This window comes from Callospermophilus lateralis, chromosome 7, assembly GCF_048772815.1.
Source record: "Callospermophilus lateralis isolate mCalLat2 chromosome 7, mCalLat2.hap1, whole genome shotgun sequence".
Lineage (NCBI taxonomy): Eukaryota > Metazoa > Chordata > Mammalia > Rodentia > Sciuridae > Callospermophilus > Callospermophilus lateralis.
In genome coordinates, this window is record NC_135311.1 from 103,831,901 (window position 1) to 103,845,140 (window position 13,240).

At 50.3% G+C, this 13,240-nt stretch overlaps 1 protein-coding gene across 5 annotated transcripts in view; it reads left to right on the top strand.

The window, feature by feature from the left end:
* The first annotated feature begins 516 nt into the window (after nt 1–516).
* Nucleotides 517–13,240, top strand: part of Cc2d1b (coiled-coil and C2 domain containing 1B) — a 30,798-nt gene continuing 18,074 nt past the window's right edge. For all 5 annotated transcript variants that reach the window (XM_076841319.2, XM_076841314.2, XM_076841315.2 and 2 more), the window contains exons 1-24: nt 517–643; nt 2,169–2,251; nt 3,500–3,644; nt 4,554–4,657; nt 5,054–5,212; nt 5,593–5,718; nt 5,840–5,999; nt 6,420–6,601; nt 6,798–6,873; nt 6,974–7,084; nt 7,174–7,304; nt 7,528–7,600; nt 7,783–7,916; nt 8,318–8,435; nt 8,520–8,692; nt 9,082–9,207; nt 9,790–9,848; nt 9,931–10,047; nt 10,429–10,502; nt 10,609–10,667; nt 10,850–10,901; nt 11,517–11,616; nt 11,783–11,873; nt 13,043–13,172. In XM_076841319.2, coding sequence (XP_076697434.2) covers nt 2,186–2,251; nt 3,500–3,644; nt 4,554–4,657; nt 5,054–5,212; nt 5,593–5,718; nt 5,840–5,999; nt 6,420–6,601; nt 6,798–6,873; nt 6,974–7,084; nt 7,174–7,304; nt 7,528–7,600; nt 7,783–7,916; nt 8,318–8,435; nt 8,520–8,692; nt 9,082–9,207; nt 9,790–9,848; nt 9,931–10,047; nt 10,429–10,502; nt 10,609–10,667; nt 10,850–10,901; nt 11,517–11,616; nt 11,783–11,873; nt 13,043–13,171 — 2,565 coding nt within the window. In that variant the 5' untranslated portion in view covers nt 517–643; nt 2,169–2,185 and the 3' untranslated portion in view covers nt 13,172. The remainder of the gene's footprint in view (nt 644–2,168; nt 2,252–3,499; nt 3,645–4,553; nt 4,658–5,053; nt 5,213–5,592; nt 5,719–5,839; nt 6,000–6,419; nt 6,602–6,797; nt 6,874–6,973; nt 7,085–7,173; nt 7,305–7,527; nt 7,601–7,782; nt 7,917–8,317; nt 8,436–8,519; nt 8,693–9,081; nt 9,208–9,789; nt 9,849–9,930; nt 10,048–10,428; nt 10,503–10,608; nt 10,668–10,849; nt 10,902–11,516; nt 11,617–11,782; nt 11,874–13,042; nt 13,173–13,240) is intronic.

The window sequence follows — 13,240 nt, forward strand, 5'->3', positions numbered from 1 at the left end:
ATAGTATTAGAAGATAGGAATGAATGGCCATAAACTTTTTTAAGTGTTTTCCAGAGTTGCAATGCGCTTTGCTTCTTTTATTCTGAAGTTCCAACCCGCCTTCTGAATGGAAAGAGGGCGCTGAATTATGAAAATTACGGAGAGATCCACTTCGGAGACTTGATTATAAAGGTCTACAACCAGGGTGGCCAGCACAGAAGCCCCGCCTCCTCGTACCGGGGGGCCGGGCGAGGACGTCCGCGGTATTGGCCTGTCCAGCGGTGCCCAGTTCCTGATCCTGAGAACGACAGAGAAGGTTTGGCGAAGTCATTGAACAAATGAAGAGGTGCGCCTACTGCTTTTGCGAAGGAAGTTAAGCCGGGGTGGAACCGCCCGATACTCCCGTCAGTGTCTCTCACTACCTGGCCAAATGCGCCTGCGCATTGCGAACCCCACCCTAGGAGTCACCTGGCGGAGCGCCCCGCCCGCTTCGCCTTGCACATGCGCACTGCGAAACTCTCGACTGTGAAATCACGTGTTGGGTGCCAGCCGCCTCCCAGGCGGGCGCTTCCTGTTGCTGCCTCTGCTGCCTCCCGGGGGCCGCGGGAAGCCAGGGCGGTGCCGGGAGGGAGAAGGCTCGGGTTTGGTTCGGATCCGCCGCGAGGTATGCCGCGTCCCCGCCCCCTGGCGTGGGTAGCCCTGGGGACAACCGGGGAGATGGAGGCGGCTTGGGCGGGCCCGGCGGTGAGCCCAGCCGCGTGGGAGTGGGGGGCCCGGCTTCGCCTCTCTCTGCGCACTCTACTGACCTTGGACTTGAGTCCAGCACCGAAACCGCACACTTGGAGAGTCTGACCGATTTTGACTTTCCCCTGAACCCAGAGTCACTCCCGCAGCCCTTGCTCAGTTGACACCCGCGATTCACCCAAGTCTCGGAAATCTGACACTTGTTAGTCCACCAGAACGCCAGCTCCCATGCGCCCACACCCAGTTAACCTCTTAGCCCTGTACATTTTGCCTCTTAACTCTGGACTCCAGCGGCTTCTCTCCATCCCCACTGCCACCCCCCCGCACGCCTCCACAGACTATTGCAGGATGCTCAGTACCCAGATTTCCTGCCCTGCACTCCTTCCTACTTCCTGTGCACCTTCCCTACTGCATATAGTGATGTTTCTGAAACACTGGCCTGAATCTGTCACTTCTTTCCCCCTCTCTTCAGAATAACGCTCAGATTCTTTAGGATTAAAGGTTTTGCCCCTTACTCACATTTCTATCTTATACCATTTCTGGACTCAGGGTTTGGTGTATGTCCCAGTAATACCAGGCCTTTATAACGTTTCCTTTTCTTACCCCAGAACCATTATGAAGTTGTCTTTATGCCTGGAGTCCTATATTTTTCTTTTCCCCCAACTTCATGACTCAGCACAGGCATCGCCTTCTCCAAGAAGTCTTTTCTCTCTGTTGGATAAAGGGCTACTTCTAGGCACCCATGGCACCTGCAGCTACCCTGTTTGGTGTTTTTTTATTCATGGGTTTGTCTACACCATATAAATGTTCTTTGAAGACTGAAGTCTGTGAATGTTCCTTGAGGGTTACATTAACTTCTGCACCCCCAGTACCCAACATCATCTGCCGTGTAGGTCCCATGAATTGTTGGGGGAGCTCTGAGGGAATCTGAATGCTGAATCAGGTTTCTCTGGTGCAGAGGTGCCCAAAGAAACTGCCATGGTGAAAAATGCTTTGTATCTAATATGTCTAAATCTAAAGTGTCTAATGGTGATCAGTAGCCACATACAGCTATGTGCCTGGCATGGATTTTTAATTTTAATTAATATAAACTACCACATGTTGTTTCCAGAATGAATAGCACTGCTTTAGAGTCTGTCTGAATCCTACCCAACCTTAAACCTACCCTGTAGACAGGGTTGCTTCTCTGAATCTGCCTTCCATCAGACAGTTCAGTAACTTTATATTGTGTGTTTACACTCCCTACTAAACCCACTGACAGGTGGTCCCCAGCCTCCCATCTCCCATGTTTCTTATTTCAATCCTGTAATTCTAAGATTGGTATTTTACCTCCTGGGTAAAGTACTGCCACCCAGGAGGGCTCACTAACCACATTTACCACTGTCAGAACTTGGCTCAGGTCTACTCCAGTGTGTCTGATTCTCTTTTAACTCCCCAACTGATAGGTATCTAGGTTGCCAAGATGCCAGGGCCACGGCCTCGGAAGGGCCTTCAGGCCAGCGGTCAGGGTGTGGCAGCTGCCAAGCAGGTATGAACATGGCCTCCTTCACCTCTGGGTCACTTTGGGGTGGAAGGTCTCTGAACAGCTTGGGCAAATTGGGTTACCTGGGTGGTTTTCCTATCAATCCAAAGAACTACCACACAGGTGGAAGAGGGGATCTGAACTCCCCTCCTGGATTCAAGCATAGCCATCCTCCTACCTACCATCACCACTCCATGTAAATTATCAGGAGAGTTAAGAGTCACCAAGATTTAGGACTCTGATAGAACCTCAGTCCCTCATAGGTCCCTTATTTAGGGTCATGACATTACTTGCCAGCCAGAGATGCCAGGGCTGGAAAGCTGTGGACAATAAGAAGACTTTGCTGTCTAGGGACACACGGCTGTGTCTAAAATGGGAAACTAAGGGGGCCTGTCTTCCACTTTTCTCCCTTTAAGTCTTCTGGACCCAAGTCCTGAGACTTGTTTATTTATTTATTTATTTTTGTCTTAAAGGAGGCAGGTAAGGAAGACTTTATTTAAATTCTGATTTTGTCATTTAGGATGCTGTCTCAGTTTCATATGAACATAAGTATAAAAATAGTACCTATCTACCTAGAATGTTGAAATTTATGGACACAGAAAGTAGAATGGTGGTTACTAGAGGGTAAATGGAAGAGAGGACGGGGAGTTAGTGCTTAATGGTACAGAGTTTCAGTCTTGCAACATAAACGAGTTGTGTGGATGAATGATGGTGACAGTAGTACAGTGCTATACTACTTAATACCACTGAACTCTACACTTAAAAATAGAGGGCTGGGGTTGTGGCTCAGAAGTATCATGCTTGCCTTGCATGCTTGGGGCACTGGGTTTAATCCTCAGCACCACATAAATAAATAAAGATATTGAGTCCTACAACTAAAAAAAAAAAAAAAAAAAAGGAAAAATAGAATGGTAAATATCATGTTGTTTTACTACAATTAATAAGTAGGACCTCCCTCTCAGAATTATGAGAATTAACTGATACAATCTTGTAGACAGTTAAGTATAATGTCCAGCAGCTATTGCTGAAGTTGTTTGTAACAATAATGACAGTGTAATCCTTCCAAGTTCTTTGAAGACTCCCTGTGGAGATAAGTGGGTAATGTTGCAGGCCTCAGTTTCCCTTTTGTGGCACACTGGTCCTCACAGAGTGAAGGATCCACTAACTGGCACACTGGGAGCCCCAGGTCTGGCTCTGGGGCTTGCTCTACCCTTTCTCATTGTTTGATTCCTAAGAATACTTTTCTGCTGTCAGCTGGGGCTCTTTGTGGAATTCAACTCTGAAGACATGCCGCTAGGGGTGGATGAAACTGAAAATGATGAGGAGCTGGAGGCTGAGCTGTTGGCCCTCACTGGGGAAGCAGGGACCGCAGGCAGGAAGCCATCACCCAAGGGGCAGGGTAAGTTTTCAGCACTGGGCTAAGCTCTGATAGGACCAGATGGGTACAGGCCAGTGGTGGAGAGTTCCTGATCCCCTGGTCCCCTGGTCCTTCTGACAACCATCTCCCCTCTGCAGCTCTCCTAACAAGAGGTCAGTCATACATCTGTGATGGGAGCTCACCTCTTCCTGAGCTGCCCTTTCTCAATTGTGGATCTGACTCAGGTCACTCTCCTTAACCCTACCAGCCTGGTATACTGTAGGGTCCAGTTACCTCAGACAGAATTGGATGCAGAGTAAGTGCGCAGAAATTGTGTCAAATGAGCAGGTGGAATTTCTCTCCACATCCTGGACAAGGATAGAGATCTTAGGCGTTGGAGGATCAGAGAGTCTAAATCTTCTTATCAAGAACCTCAGAGAAAACCCCCTCAGCTGAGAGAACTCCCCTTCTAAAGTTCCTATGAGCTGAGGATGGTGAGAGGACTGGGAAGGAGCTTACTGATCAGCCTCTTGCTCTGCAGTTAGACAGGCCTAGGTTTGCATCCTGCTCTGCCACTTAGTTGGATTAAATAGATGTTAGCAGTTCCTCGTTTATTCAGCATGTAAAGTGGGGATGATACTAATCTTTCAGAATTGTGAAGCTCAAATGGACTCCACAGATCTTTAAAAACCTAAAAGGTGGGGTTGGGGGGAATGAATGGGTATGTTTACTACCAGCAGAAATGCAGAGAAAGGGGCAGCTAAATATCACTTGTTGGAGGGCTCAGGTGTTCCTGACAAGGATCTTTTGATCAATTTTCTGGGTGAGACTTTGCTGTGGGAGGGAAGAGGGATTTCTGCTTGGGGTATCTCCCAATACAATGGATTAAAGACCCTTCTTTAGTGCACCTTAGTTTGAGTTGCCCTGACCCATACAACCTTCTTTCCCCAGCTCCCCTGCCAATGGCCCACATCGAGAAGTTGGCAGCAGACTGTATGCAGGATGTGGAGGAAGAGGAGGAGGAAGAAGGGCTCGAGGAGGATGCAGACCTGTTGGTGCGTCTGCCAGGCTGGTGTGCAAGGGCTCTGCAGTCATGCTCAGGCCTGATGGAGGAGAGGGCAGTGGAGAGGAGGCCTGGGGTTATTCCTTCTGTATCTCTAACTTTGAGTTAGAGCTCTGCCCTACTCTGCCGTCTTCCTGGCTATATACAGTGTGAGACTTGTCTTCTGTGACTTCTAGTCTGAACTCTGCTATTGAATATTTTCAAATTTGAAGTCTCCACTGTTTTCAAGACTATCCTTGGTCAGATTAAAGAGATGTTTTGGGAAAAAGGATTACGCACCAAACTGACATTAGGAAATATTACTGGGAGAAAGGGTCCTTTGTTCTCAGATGTACTGTGGGTGTGATCATAAGGTCCCCAAGCTCCTGGGACTTGTGTGTCTCCCCAGTCTGAGCTGCAGGAGGTCCTGGGTGCAGATGAGGAAGCTGGGCCCCTGGATGGTGATGAGGCAGCTAACCCAGAATTCTCAGAGGAAGACAAGGGACAGGAAGACATCGAACCTCCAGTGCAGACAGCCCTCCTAATGACTTCAGTTTCAACAGCTCAGGTAGGTTGAGGAGGGGCCCTGTGTGCCTTTGATGTTCTTACTGTAGCATGGCTTGTTATTGCCTTCCTCCAGCAGCTGCCCCTAGACAGATTCTGAGCATGAAAAACTCCTCTGGCTGGCCAACCTCAAAGGCCTCTCTGTTTTCCCAGACCACCCCCCACAACCATTTCTTGGCCTCCATTGATGGGCTTCTCTGTTTGCCTCTGGCATGGCCTGTGGCCTCTCTGGTGGATTTTTGCCTCACACCTTGGTGGCTTTAGGCTCTTCTTTCTCCTGGAGTCCCAGAACTCCATCTTCTGGGGCAGCTTCCTCACAGGGAGAGAATGGCAAGGGCCTAGCTGGCTGTGGAGTGGCCCAGCCCTGAGCTGAAGTATCTACAGGCTGGAGGGCCTCAGGGGCTGCAGGCTTTGCTGGAAGAACGGATCCACAACTATCGGGAGGCTGTGGCCAATGCCAAAGAAGCAGGTGAAGCAGCCAAAGCCAGACGCTGCGAGCGTGGCCTGAAGGTGAGTTGGCCAGGTGGAAAGGAGAGCTGGGGAGCTCTGTAGAGGTGATGCATTGGCCTGTGGTAGAGCAGAGTCTAAGCCAAGATGGCTTCGTGTGTTTCTGACTGGTTTTCTCCCTCAGACTCTGGAGTCCCAGCTAGTTGCCGTAAGGAAAGGAAGGAAGATCAATGAGGATGAGATCCCACCTCCAGTGGCCTTGGGCAAGAGGCCCCCAGCCTCCCAGGAAACAGCCAGCAGGAGCCCTGAGGCTGACTCCCAAGCTCCCCCTGCCATGGAGCCAGGTATCTGGAGTTACTCAAATTCTTTCCTGGTTCCTTGGGTCAGAGCTCATGGCCTGTCTACCCAGCCTGCCACTTGCCCATTGCTCAGTTACACCTTCCCCAAGAGGCCCTCAAGCCAGTGAGACCTTTGGGCACTGGGAACCCAAAGTTGGAACTTTCTCCTTTGACCCTTGTGCCTTCTCTGGGGGCTTTTCTCGTGTATTTATTTTTGGCAGTAGTGGAGATTGAACCTAGGGCCTCACTCATACTAGGCAGGTGTTCTACCACTGAACTACATCCCTCCCTGGCCCTTCTTATTCTTAGACAGGGTCTTATTAAGTTTCTTGGGCTAGCTTGAAGTTGTAATCCTCAGGCTCCAAAGTCACTAGGATTACAGGCATGTGCCACCACACTCAACTTTCTGGGGGCTTTCTGTTATAGACAACCCCTCCCAATCTGAAACCAGCCTCCTGCACAGCCCTGGCATTGCTGTCCTGCCTGATTCAGACCCACACCCACGGGCCCTGCTGTCAGCCCGACAGAGAGCGTATAAAGTGGCTGCTCTCAGTGCCAAGCGGGCTGGAGATCTAGATCGTGCACGTGAGCTCATGAGGATTGGGAAGGTATGACATGTAACTCCAAGGCACTGTGTCCATCCTTCATTTCACAGATAGGGAAGTGGAAGCTCAGAGAGAGCGAGCGAGCGAGAGAGAGACCCAGGCTACGCTTGGGCGAGACTGGCCTAAGGGGGAGCTATTTTAACCCAGGCTCCTGGGGTTACCTGGTTTACATCCACACCTGCTTTTTTCACTACTATAGAGATTTGGTGCTGTCCTGGAGGCCCTGGAGAAGGGGCAGCCTGTGGATCTGAGTGCCATGCCCCCAGCACCTGAGGGTTAGTGTGGGAATTACGGGCTGAAGCTGGGGTTAGGGAGGAATATTAGGTGTGGGACCAGCCAGGCATCTCTGCCTTCACTTCTGCTCTGGGTCCCCAGACCTGAAGACCCTCCCAGAGGCTTCCAAAGCCCCCACAGCACCCTCAATCCTACCCCCAGCAGTGGAGAGAGTGCTCCCAGTGACAACCCCCAACATCCCAGCAGCTTCAGGTAGGACAGGATGGTGGGACAGAAGTGGAGGCCACGGGGATCTGGGGAGGGACAGGCAGAACTCATGTCCTCTCCTTACCCTCTTCAAGTGGCCCCTGCAGAGCCGCAGACAGTGTTGGATGCCCTGCAGCAAAGGCTGAACAAGTATCGTGAGGCAGGCATCCAGGCCCGGGCCAGTGGGGATGAGCGCAAGGCCCGGATGCATGAGCGCATTGCCAAGGTGGGCCTGCAGCTGGGTAGCTCCCTGGCCTTTGCTGGCCTCTTCTCCTGGCTGATTGCTTTCTTTCTCCCTGCTGTTTCTGCTATCCCTGGTCGTCTTTGAGTTTTCATCTGTCTTTTTTGGAGCTCTTGCTGCCTTGGCAAGAGCCTTCTTTCTCTCAGTTTTCCTGTCCCTGCCCCTTGGTAGCCATGGACCAGAGGTCACTCCCTTTGTTCCCATACAGCAATATCAAGATGCCATTCGAGCACACCGAGCAGGACGTAAAGTGGACTTTGCTGAGTTGCCTGTTCCTCCAGGTGAGTGGGCCTTGGCCTACGGGCTCTAGAAGGTCTCCGAGCCAGAAGGTGGGGGGTGGGGGGGAGTTTCTTATGTGTCTGTCTCCACCTGGTGGGAGTCTCACATCCCAGCCATGCCCAGGCAGAGTCAGACAGGACCCTGAGGCTACGGCATCCTCTTCCCATACAATCTCTCATTGTAGGATTTCCCCCGATTCCTGGCCTGGAGCCCACTGTGGGTACTGAGGAGGATTCAGTGGCAGCAACTTTGGCAGCTGCCCCAAAACTGGCCACCTCAGAGGATACAGCCCCAGTAGAAGATGAGGATGAGGATGAGGTTTGACTGCAGGCCCAGGGCTCCCTGGGTTGGTGGGGGATATGACAGATGAGGGGTAAACTCAGACCGTGTTATTCATACTACCCAGGGAGGTAGGTATCCTTTCCACCATTGTAGACAAAAAACCTGAATAAGAGCAAAGCTAGGATTCAAACCTAGGTGTTTTTGACTCAGAGCTCATCTTCAAAATCCATTGTCCTACTGTTTCCTGTCAGGGATGTTAGACCATAGAACTTTTGAGGCTTTTTCTAGCTCTGAGATTTTGTAGGGCCAAGAGGGGAAGCCACTTGTCTCAGGTCACACAGGGTTATTATAATATTAGGAAGAGAGCCCAGGTCTGGGAGTTGCCATGATCAGGGTGGGGAACGTACCCCCTGTGACAGCGTTCTGTGCACCTGCAGGCTGAGCCCCTAGGACAGGCCCCAGTGGCCAAGAAGCCAGCACAGCCTCTGGTTCCTTCATCCCGGCACCTTCCTGAGCCCAAGGCCTTGAGTTCTAAGGAGGCACTGAGTCCAACTGGTGAGTGGAACAATCAGTATGGGGAGGGGTGGAGGGCCTAGTGAAGGGCTGGTGTGGTCCTAACCATTGGCTCTTTCTCTTCAGTTCAGGAACAGCTGACACTTCTGGAAGCACGGAAACTGCAGTACCAGCGAGCAGCCCTGCAGGCCAAGCGGAGGCAGGACCTGGAGCAGGCCAAAGCCCATCTGCGGGTGGCCAAATGTCTTGAGGGGCAGATCATCCAGGTCCGAGCTGGCCGACCTGTTGATCTCTCAAAGGTGAGTCCTACGTAGTTAAGCACTAGGTCTTCCCAGGTGAAGGAGAGGATGGCTGACTTATCAGGCAACTTTGAAAGGAGGTAGGGTTTGGTATAGATATAGTAACAGCTGGGAAAGAGCCTTCAGCTCATGCCTCTTTCTCCCTTGAGGCCCCAGGAAAGACAGGGAAAGAGAGGGTGGGCTGCTGTGGTCTGCAGTGACAAGGCCAGGCCAGGCCAGTGGGAGCAGAGTGCTCCAGCAGCCTGAGGCAGACACAGGAAAGCAATGGGCTCCTGGCACTGAGGTTAGTGGAAGTTGAAGAAACATTTAGTTTGAATTTCTGAATTTGTTGGGCTCAATAGGAGAGTTATCTGACTCTTGGGGCCTGCGGGACCTTGTGACCTGGGTAGGTGCCTTCACCTTTGACGGATGAAGAGGGTGACTTCATCCTCATCCACCATGAGGACCTAAGACTCTCCCAGAAGGCTGAGGAGGTATATGCCCAGCTACAAAAAATACTTCTGGAGCAATATGAGGTCAGTAGGCCTTTTATTTCTTCCTTCTCTTTTAGTATGCACAACCTCCCTATGGAGAAAGGCATGGGGTACGGAACAGATTGTCGTGGATTCAGATTCTGGCTCTGTTGCTTACTGGCTTTGTGACCTGTGGCAAGGCACTTTTGCCCTCTCTGAACCATGTTTCTCTCATCTTTAAGGGGATGATAATAACCTTCCTTGAGAGTGATTATGAAGTTCAACAGTTTGAAGGGATGAAGTTTTAGATGGGAGGGGAGAGCTATATGTTTTTGTTTCAATATATCTATCTGAACTGCTGACTATTCTGAGAAGTCTACTTTCTAATGTGATGTTGAATTAGGTTTTAAAGGAAGGACAAGTTTGCTAAGTGAATTTTGGGGAATGACTGTCCTCAGGAGAGGAAACAGCAGAAGTAGTCAGAAAAGTGTGGTGGAACTTGGGAACAGTGACCTTGAGGCATGTGTGGAGGAGGAGGGGTGAGGCTACATGGGAAAGGTTGGAGCTTTGTGAGGTCAGGCCTTGCATGCCAGCTTAGGCAAGTCCTGTTCTGGCTCTGGAGTCACTCTGGGCCCCTATTTTTAGAAGTGCCTGCTGTTCTCCAAGCAGTTCATGCACCAGGGCAATGTGACTGAGACAACCCGGTAAGTGCAAGGGCTTAGGGGGCTTGGGTAGGGGGCAGACAGTGAGCTTTCTTCTGCTGATGTGTATGCCCTTCCCTGTCAGGTTTGAGAAGCTGGCTCAGGACCGTAAAAAACAACTGGAGATCCTGCAGCTAGCCCAGGCTCAGGGCCTTGACCCTCCCAGCCACCACTTTGAGATGAAGACATTCCAGACTGTGAGGTGCCAAAGCCTAAGGGGAACAGTGGCTCTGTGTAGGGACTGTGAAGTGCCAAAGCCTAAGGGGAACAGTGGCAAGAGGTTGGGAGCTGAGGCTGGAGACTCTTCCTTAGTGAGACTTGAGTGCCACAGGCAGTGGGGCCAGTGAGGAGGGTGTGGTGCCTTCCAGGGAAGAGCTGAACTGTGTAGTGACTGTGGAAAGAGCCCCGGACCAGAAGTCAGAGACCAGGTCTTTATGCCAGCTCTGCTCCTTCCAGCAAGATAGGCTTTTCCTCCCACCACTCTTCTTGTTCCCTCTTAGTTGAGCAAGCAGACACTGGAAGAGGTGACCTTGTTCTGCCACTCTCCTTTACTTTGTGATCTCTCCGTTCTCCTTGACTATAGGATCTTCTCAGAACTCAACAGCACAGAAATGCATCTGATCATTGTCCGGGGAATGAACCTCCCAGCCCCTCCAGGTAATCACAGAACCACCTCTACTCAAAGAGGCTCTTTGCCAGAGCTTCCACCTCAGGCATTCAGCTTCTGGCCACTCCTCCGACCCACTGCCTTCTCTCCTCACAGGGGTGACCCCTGATGATTTGGATGCTTTTGTGCGGTTTGAGTTTCACTATCCTAACTCGGTGAGGCTGTTAGGATCCTCTGAACCATTCTCCCTTTAGAGCTCTGTTTAATTTCTCTCCATCCCTTGGGGACCTGGCTATGGGGAGGACCTAGTCCATTCCTTACAGGATTCAGCCCGGAGTTCTTGGTGCTGTGTACTTGTTTTTCAAGCTGTGCTGACTTTTTCCTTCTCACTATTTAGGACCAGGCTCAAAAAAGCAAAACATCTGTGGTGAAGAACACAAATTCTCCAGGTGAGTGCTGATTAAAGCCTCTTTCTTTCCCCCCTTACTTTCTATGTGGGCAGCACATGTGTTTCCAGAGTGCTTTCAAATCTGTTGTCTTACTTGATCCGCCCAACTTGGGAGATAAAGGCAGATATTAGCAACATTCCTCTTAGGTCATTGGGGAAACTGAGGCTCAGTAGGGTAGGGCGATTTGCCTAGGGCCTCATAGCAAGGAGGTAGTAGAAATAGTGAACCTAGAAATCCTTACTCCAAATTCCAAGTTCATTCTACTTTGATATAATTCAAGTAGAGTGGGGCTGGGGTTGTGGCTCAGCAGTAGAGCATTCACCTAGCACTTGTGAGGTGCTGGGCTAGATCTTTAGCACCATGTAAAAATAAATAAATAAAATAAAGGTATTGTGTCCAACTACAACAAAAAAAAGTATTTGAAAAAATAATAATTCAAGTAGAGTATAAAAACTATTGGCTTTCAAGGCTAGGACCTAGATGCTGTACTCTACCCCCTGATGGCAGCCACCCTGAATTAAAGGCAAAGAGATCCAGAGGGAAAGCCTGCCCTTTTCTACTTTTTCAGTAAATTCCTAGGAGCCACGCCCCTCCTTCCCTTCTCCTCTTTTGCAGAATATGATCAAGTCTTTAAATTAAATATCAACCGAAACCACCGGGGCTTCAGGAGAGTGATCCAGAGCAAAGGAATCAAGTTTGAAATCTTCCACAAAGGGTAAGCTCCTCCTGTCAGTTACATGGCAAAGTGGGTGGGGAGGAAGGAATGGTGTTTTTGGTTCCCACTGCCTCTGCTATTACTTATTTTGCCTGCAGTAGACTCATCCAGTTCATTCCCATCTTCCCTGCTCAGTCTAATCCTCTGCTGCCTCTTGGCTCCTTAGATCCTTCTTCCGAAGTGACAAGCTGGTTGGCACAGCACATCTGAAACTGGAGCGGTTGGAGAATGAGTGTGAGATCAGAGAGATTGTGGAGGTAGGGCCCAGGGCATGAACAAGCTGGAGGACTTGTAAGAAGAAAGCCTATTATAGATTTCTGTTCCCTTAATTTAAAATTGCCCATTGTATCTGTGGAGCTTGTGGTATCCCCATTTCATAGATGGAAGAGGTTCAGAAGATCTGAGACAATTTATTGTCAGCCAGATAGGAGGAAGCCATACACTTTCCACAGTACTCTAGATCACTCAGGTTCCCAGAGGTGATGGATAAGAGAGAAGACCCTTGAGTCTGATCACTCCTGTCATCTTAGCATATGGATTCCTAGGTTCCTAGGGGCAGGCTTATGATTGGGGCAATTGTCTAACAGCAAGATGAAGTGAAACAGGCTCCAGGCCTGAAATCATTATGGTATTTCTGGGTCTAAGACCCACTTGGATGCAGCTAGTCTCTGCTTAGGAAATCAACTTCTAGGTAGCTCCTTAAGCATCCATGAACTCATAGGATTACACAGTCAAGGACTCTTAAGAGCTTAAGACAGATGGGGAACTTAAGCTGGAGAAGAAAGGGGTTACATTGGTTCACACAGTGTCCTGGACAGAGCTGGGAGCAGACCTTACCCTTATGGATGCCTGCATAGGCTGGGGCTTTTCCTGTTGCGGCATACCTGCCCTCTACCTGTGGGAGTTGTTCTAAAGTAGGGCCTGGTCAGTATCGGCCCCACTGAAGGTGGTTGAACTTCTTTGGCCTATTGTGGTGCTTTGCATTCCAGCTGCCTGCTCTCCTGCCCTAAAGGAGGAAGCACTGGTCAGGGTTCTAGTCTGACTCTGCTACACAGAGTCGTTCATTTCTCTCTTGGCCATCTGTGAAGTGAGGGCTGGGCTCTGGTTTTCAGGATACTCCATGAAGCCAGTGTTTCTCCAGGAGTGGCTATGGGGAATGAGGGGAAAACTGAGTGAGTAGAGCCCCAGGTTTTGATCTTTTCAGCTGGAGCATTGATGTTTATTTAGTTTTATATATTGCTTCCTTGTAAGATATCCCTGAAACAACTTCTACACACAGTACTAGGCAGGGGTGTCCTGACCTGGAGGCTCCCTTGATAGCATTGCAGGATGCTTAGCTCCTCTCACCCCATTTCTGGGACCTTAGGGACCTGTCTGCCCCCAACTGTTTCCTCAATTACCATTTCCCTCTCCATGGTCTTCATAGGTTCTGGATGGAAGAAAGCCCACCGGGGGGAAGCTGGAGGTGAAGGTAAGGCTGCGGGAGCCTTTGAATGGCCAGGATGTGCAGATGGTCACCGAGAACTGGCTGGTCCTGGAGCCCAGGGGCCTGTGAGGTGCGCAGCTCTTGGGATCCTCAGAACCTCTGTCCCCCTGCACCCTGCCAGCATCCCATAGACCCCCT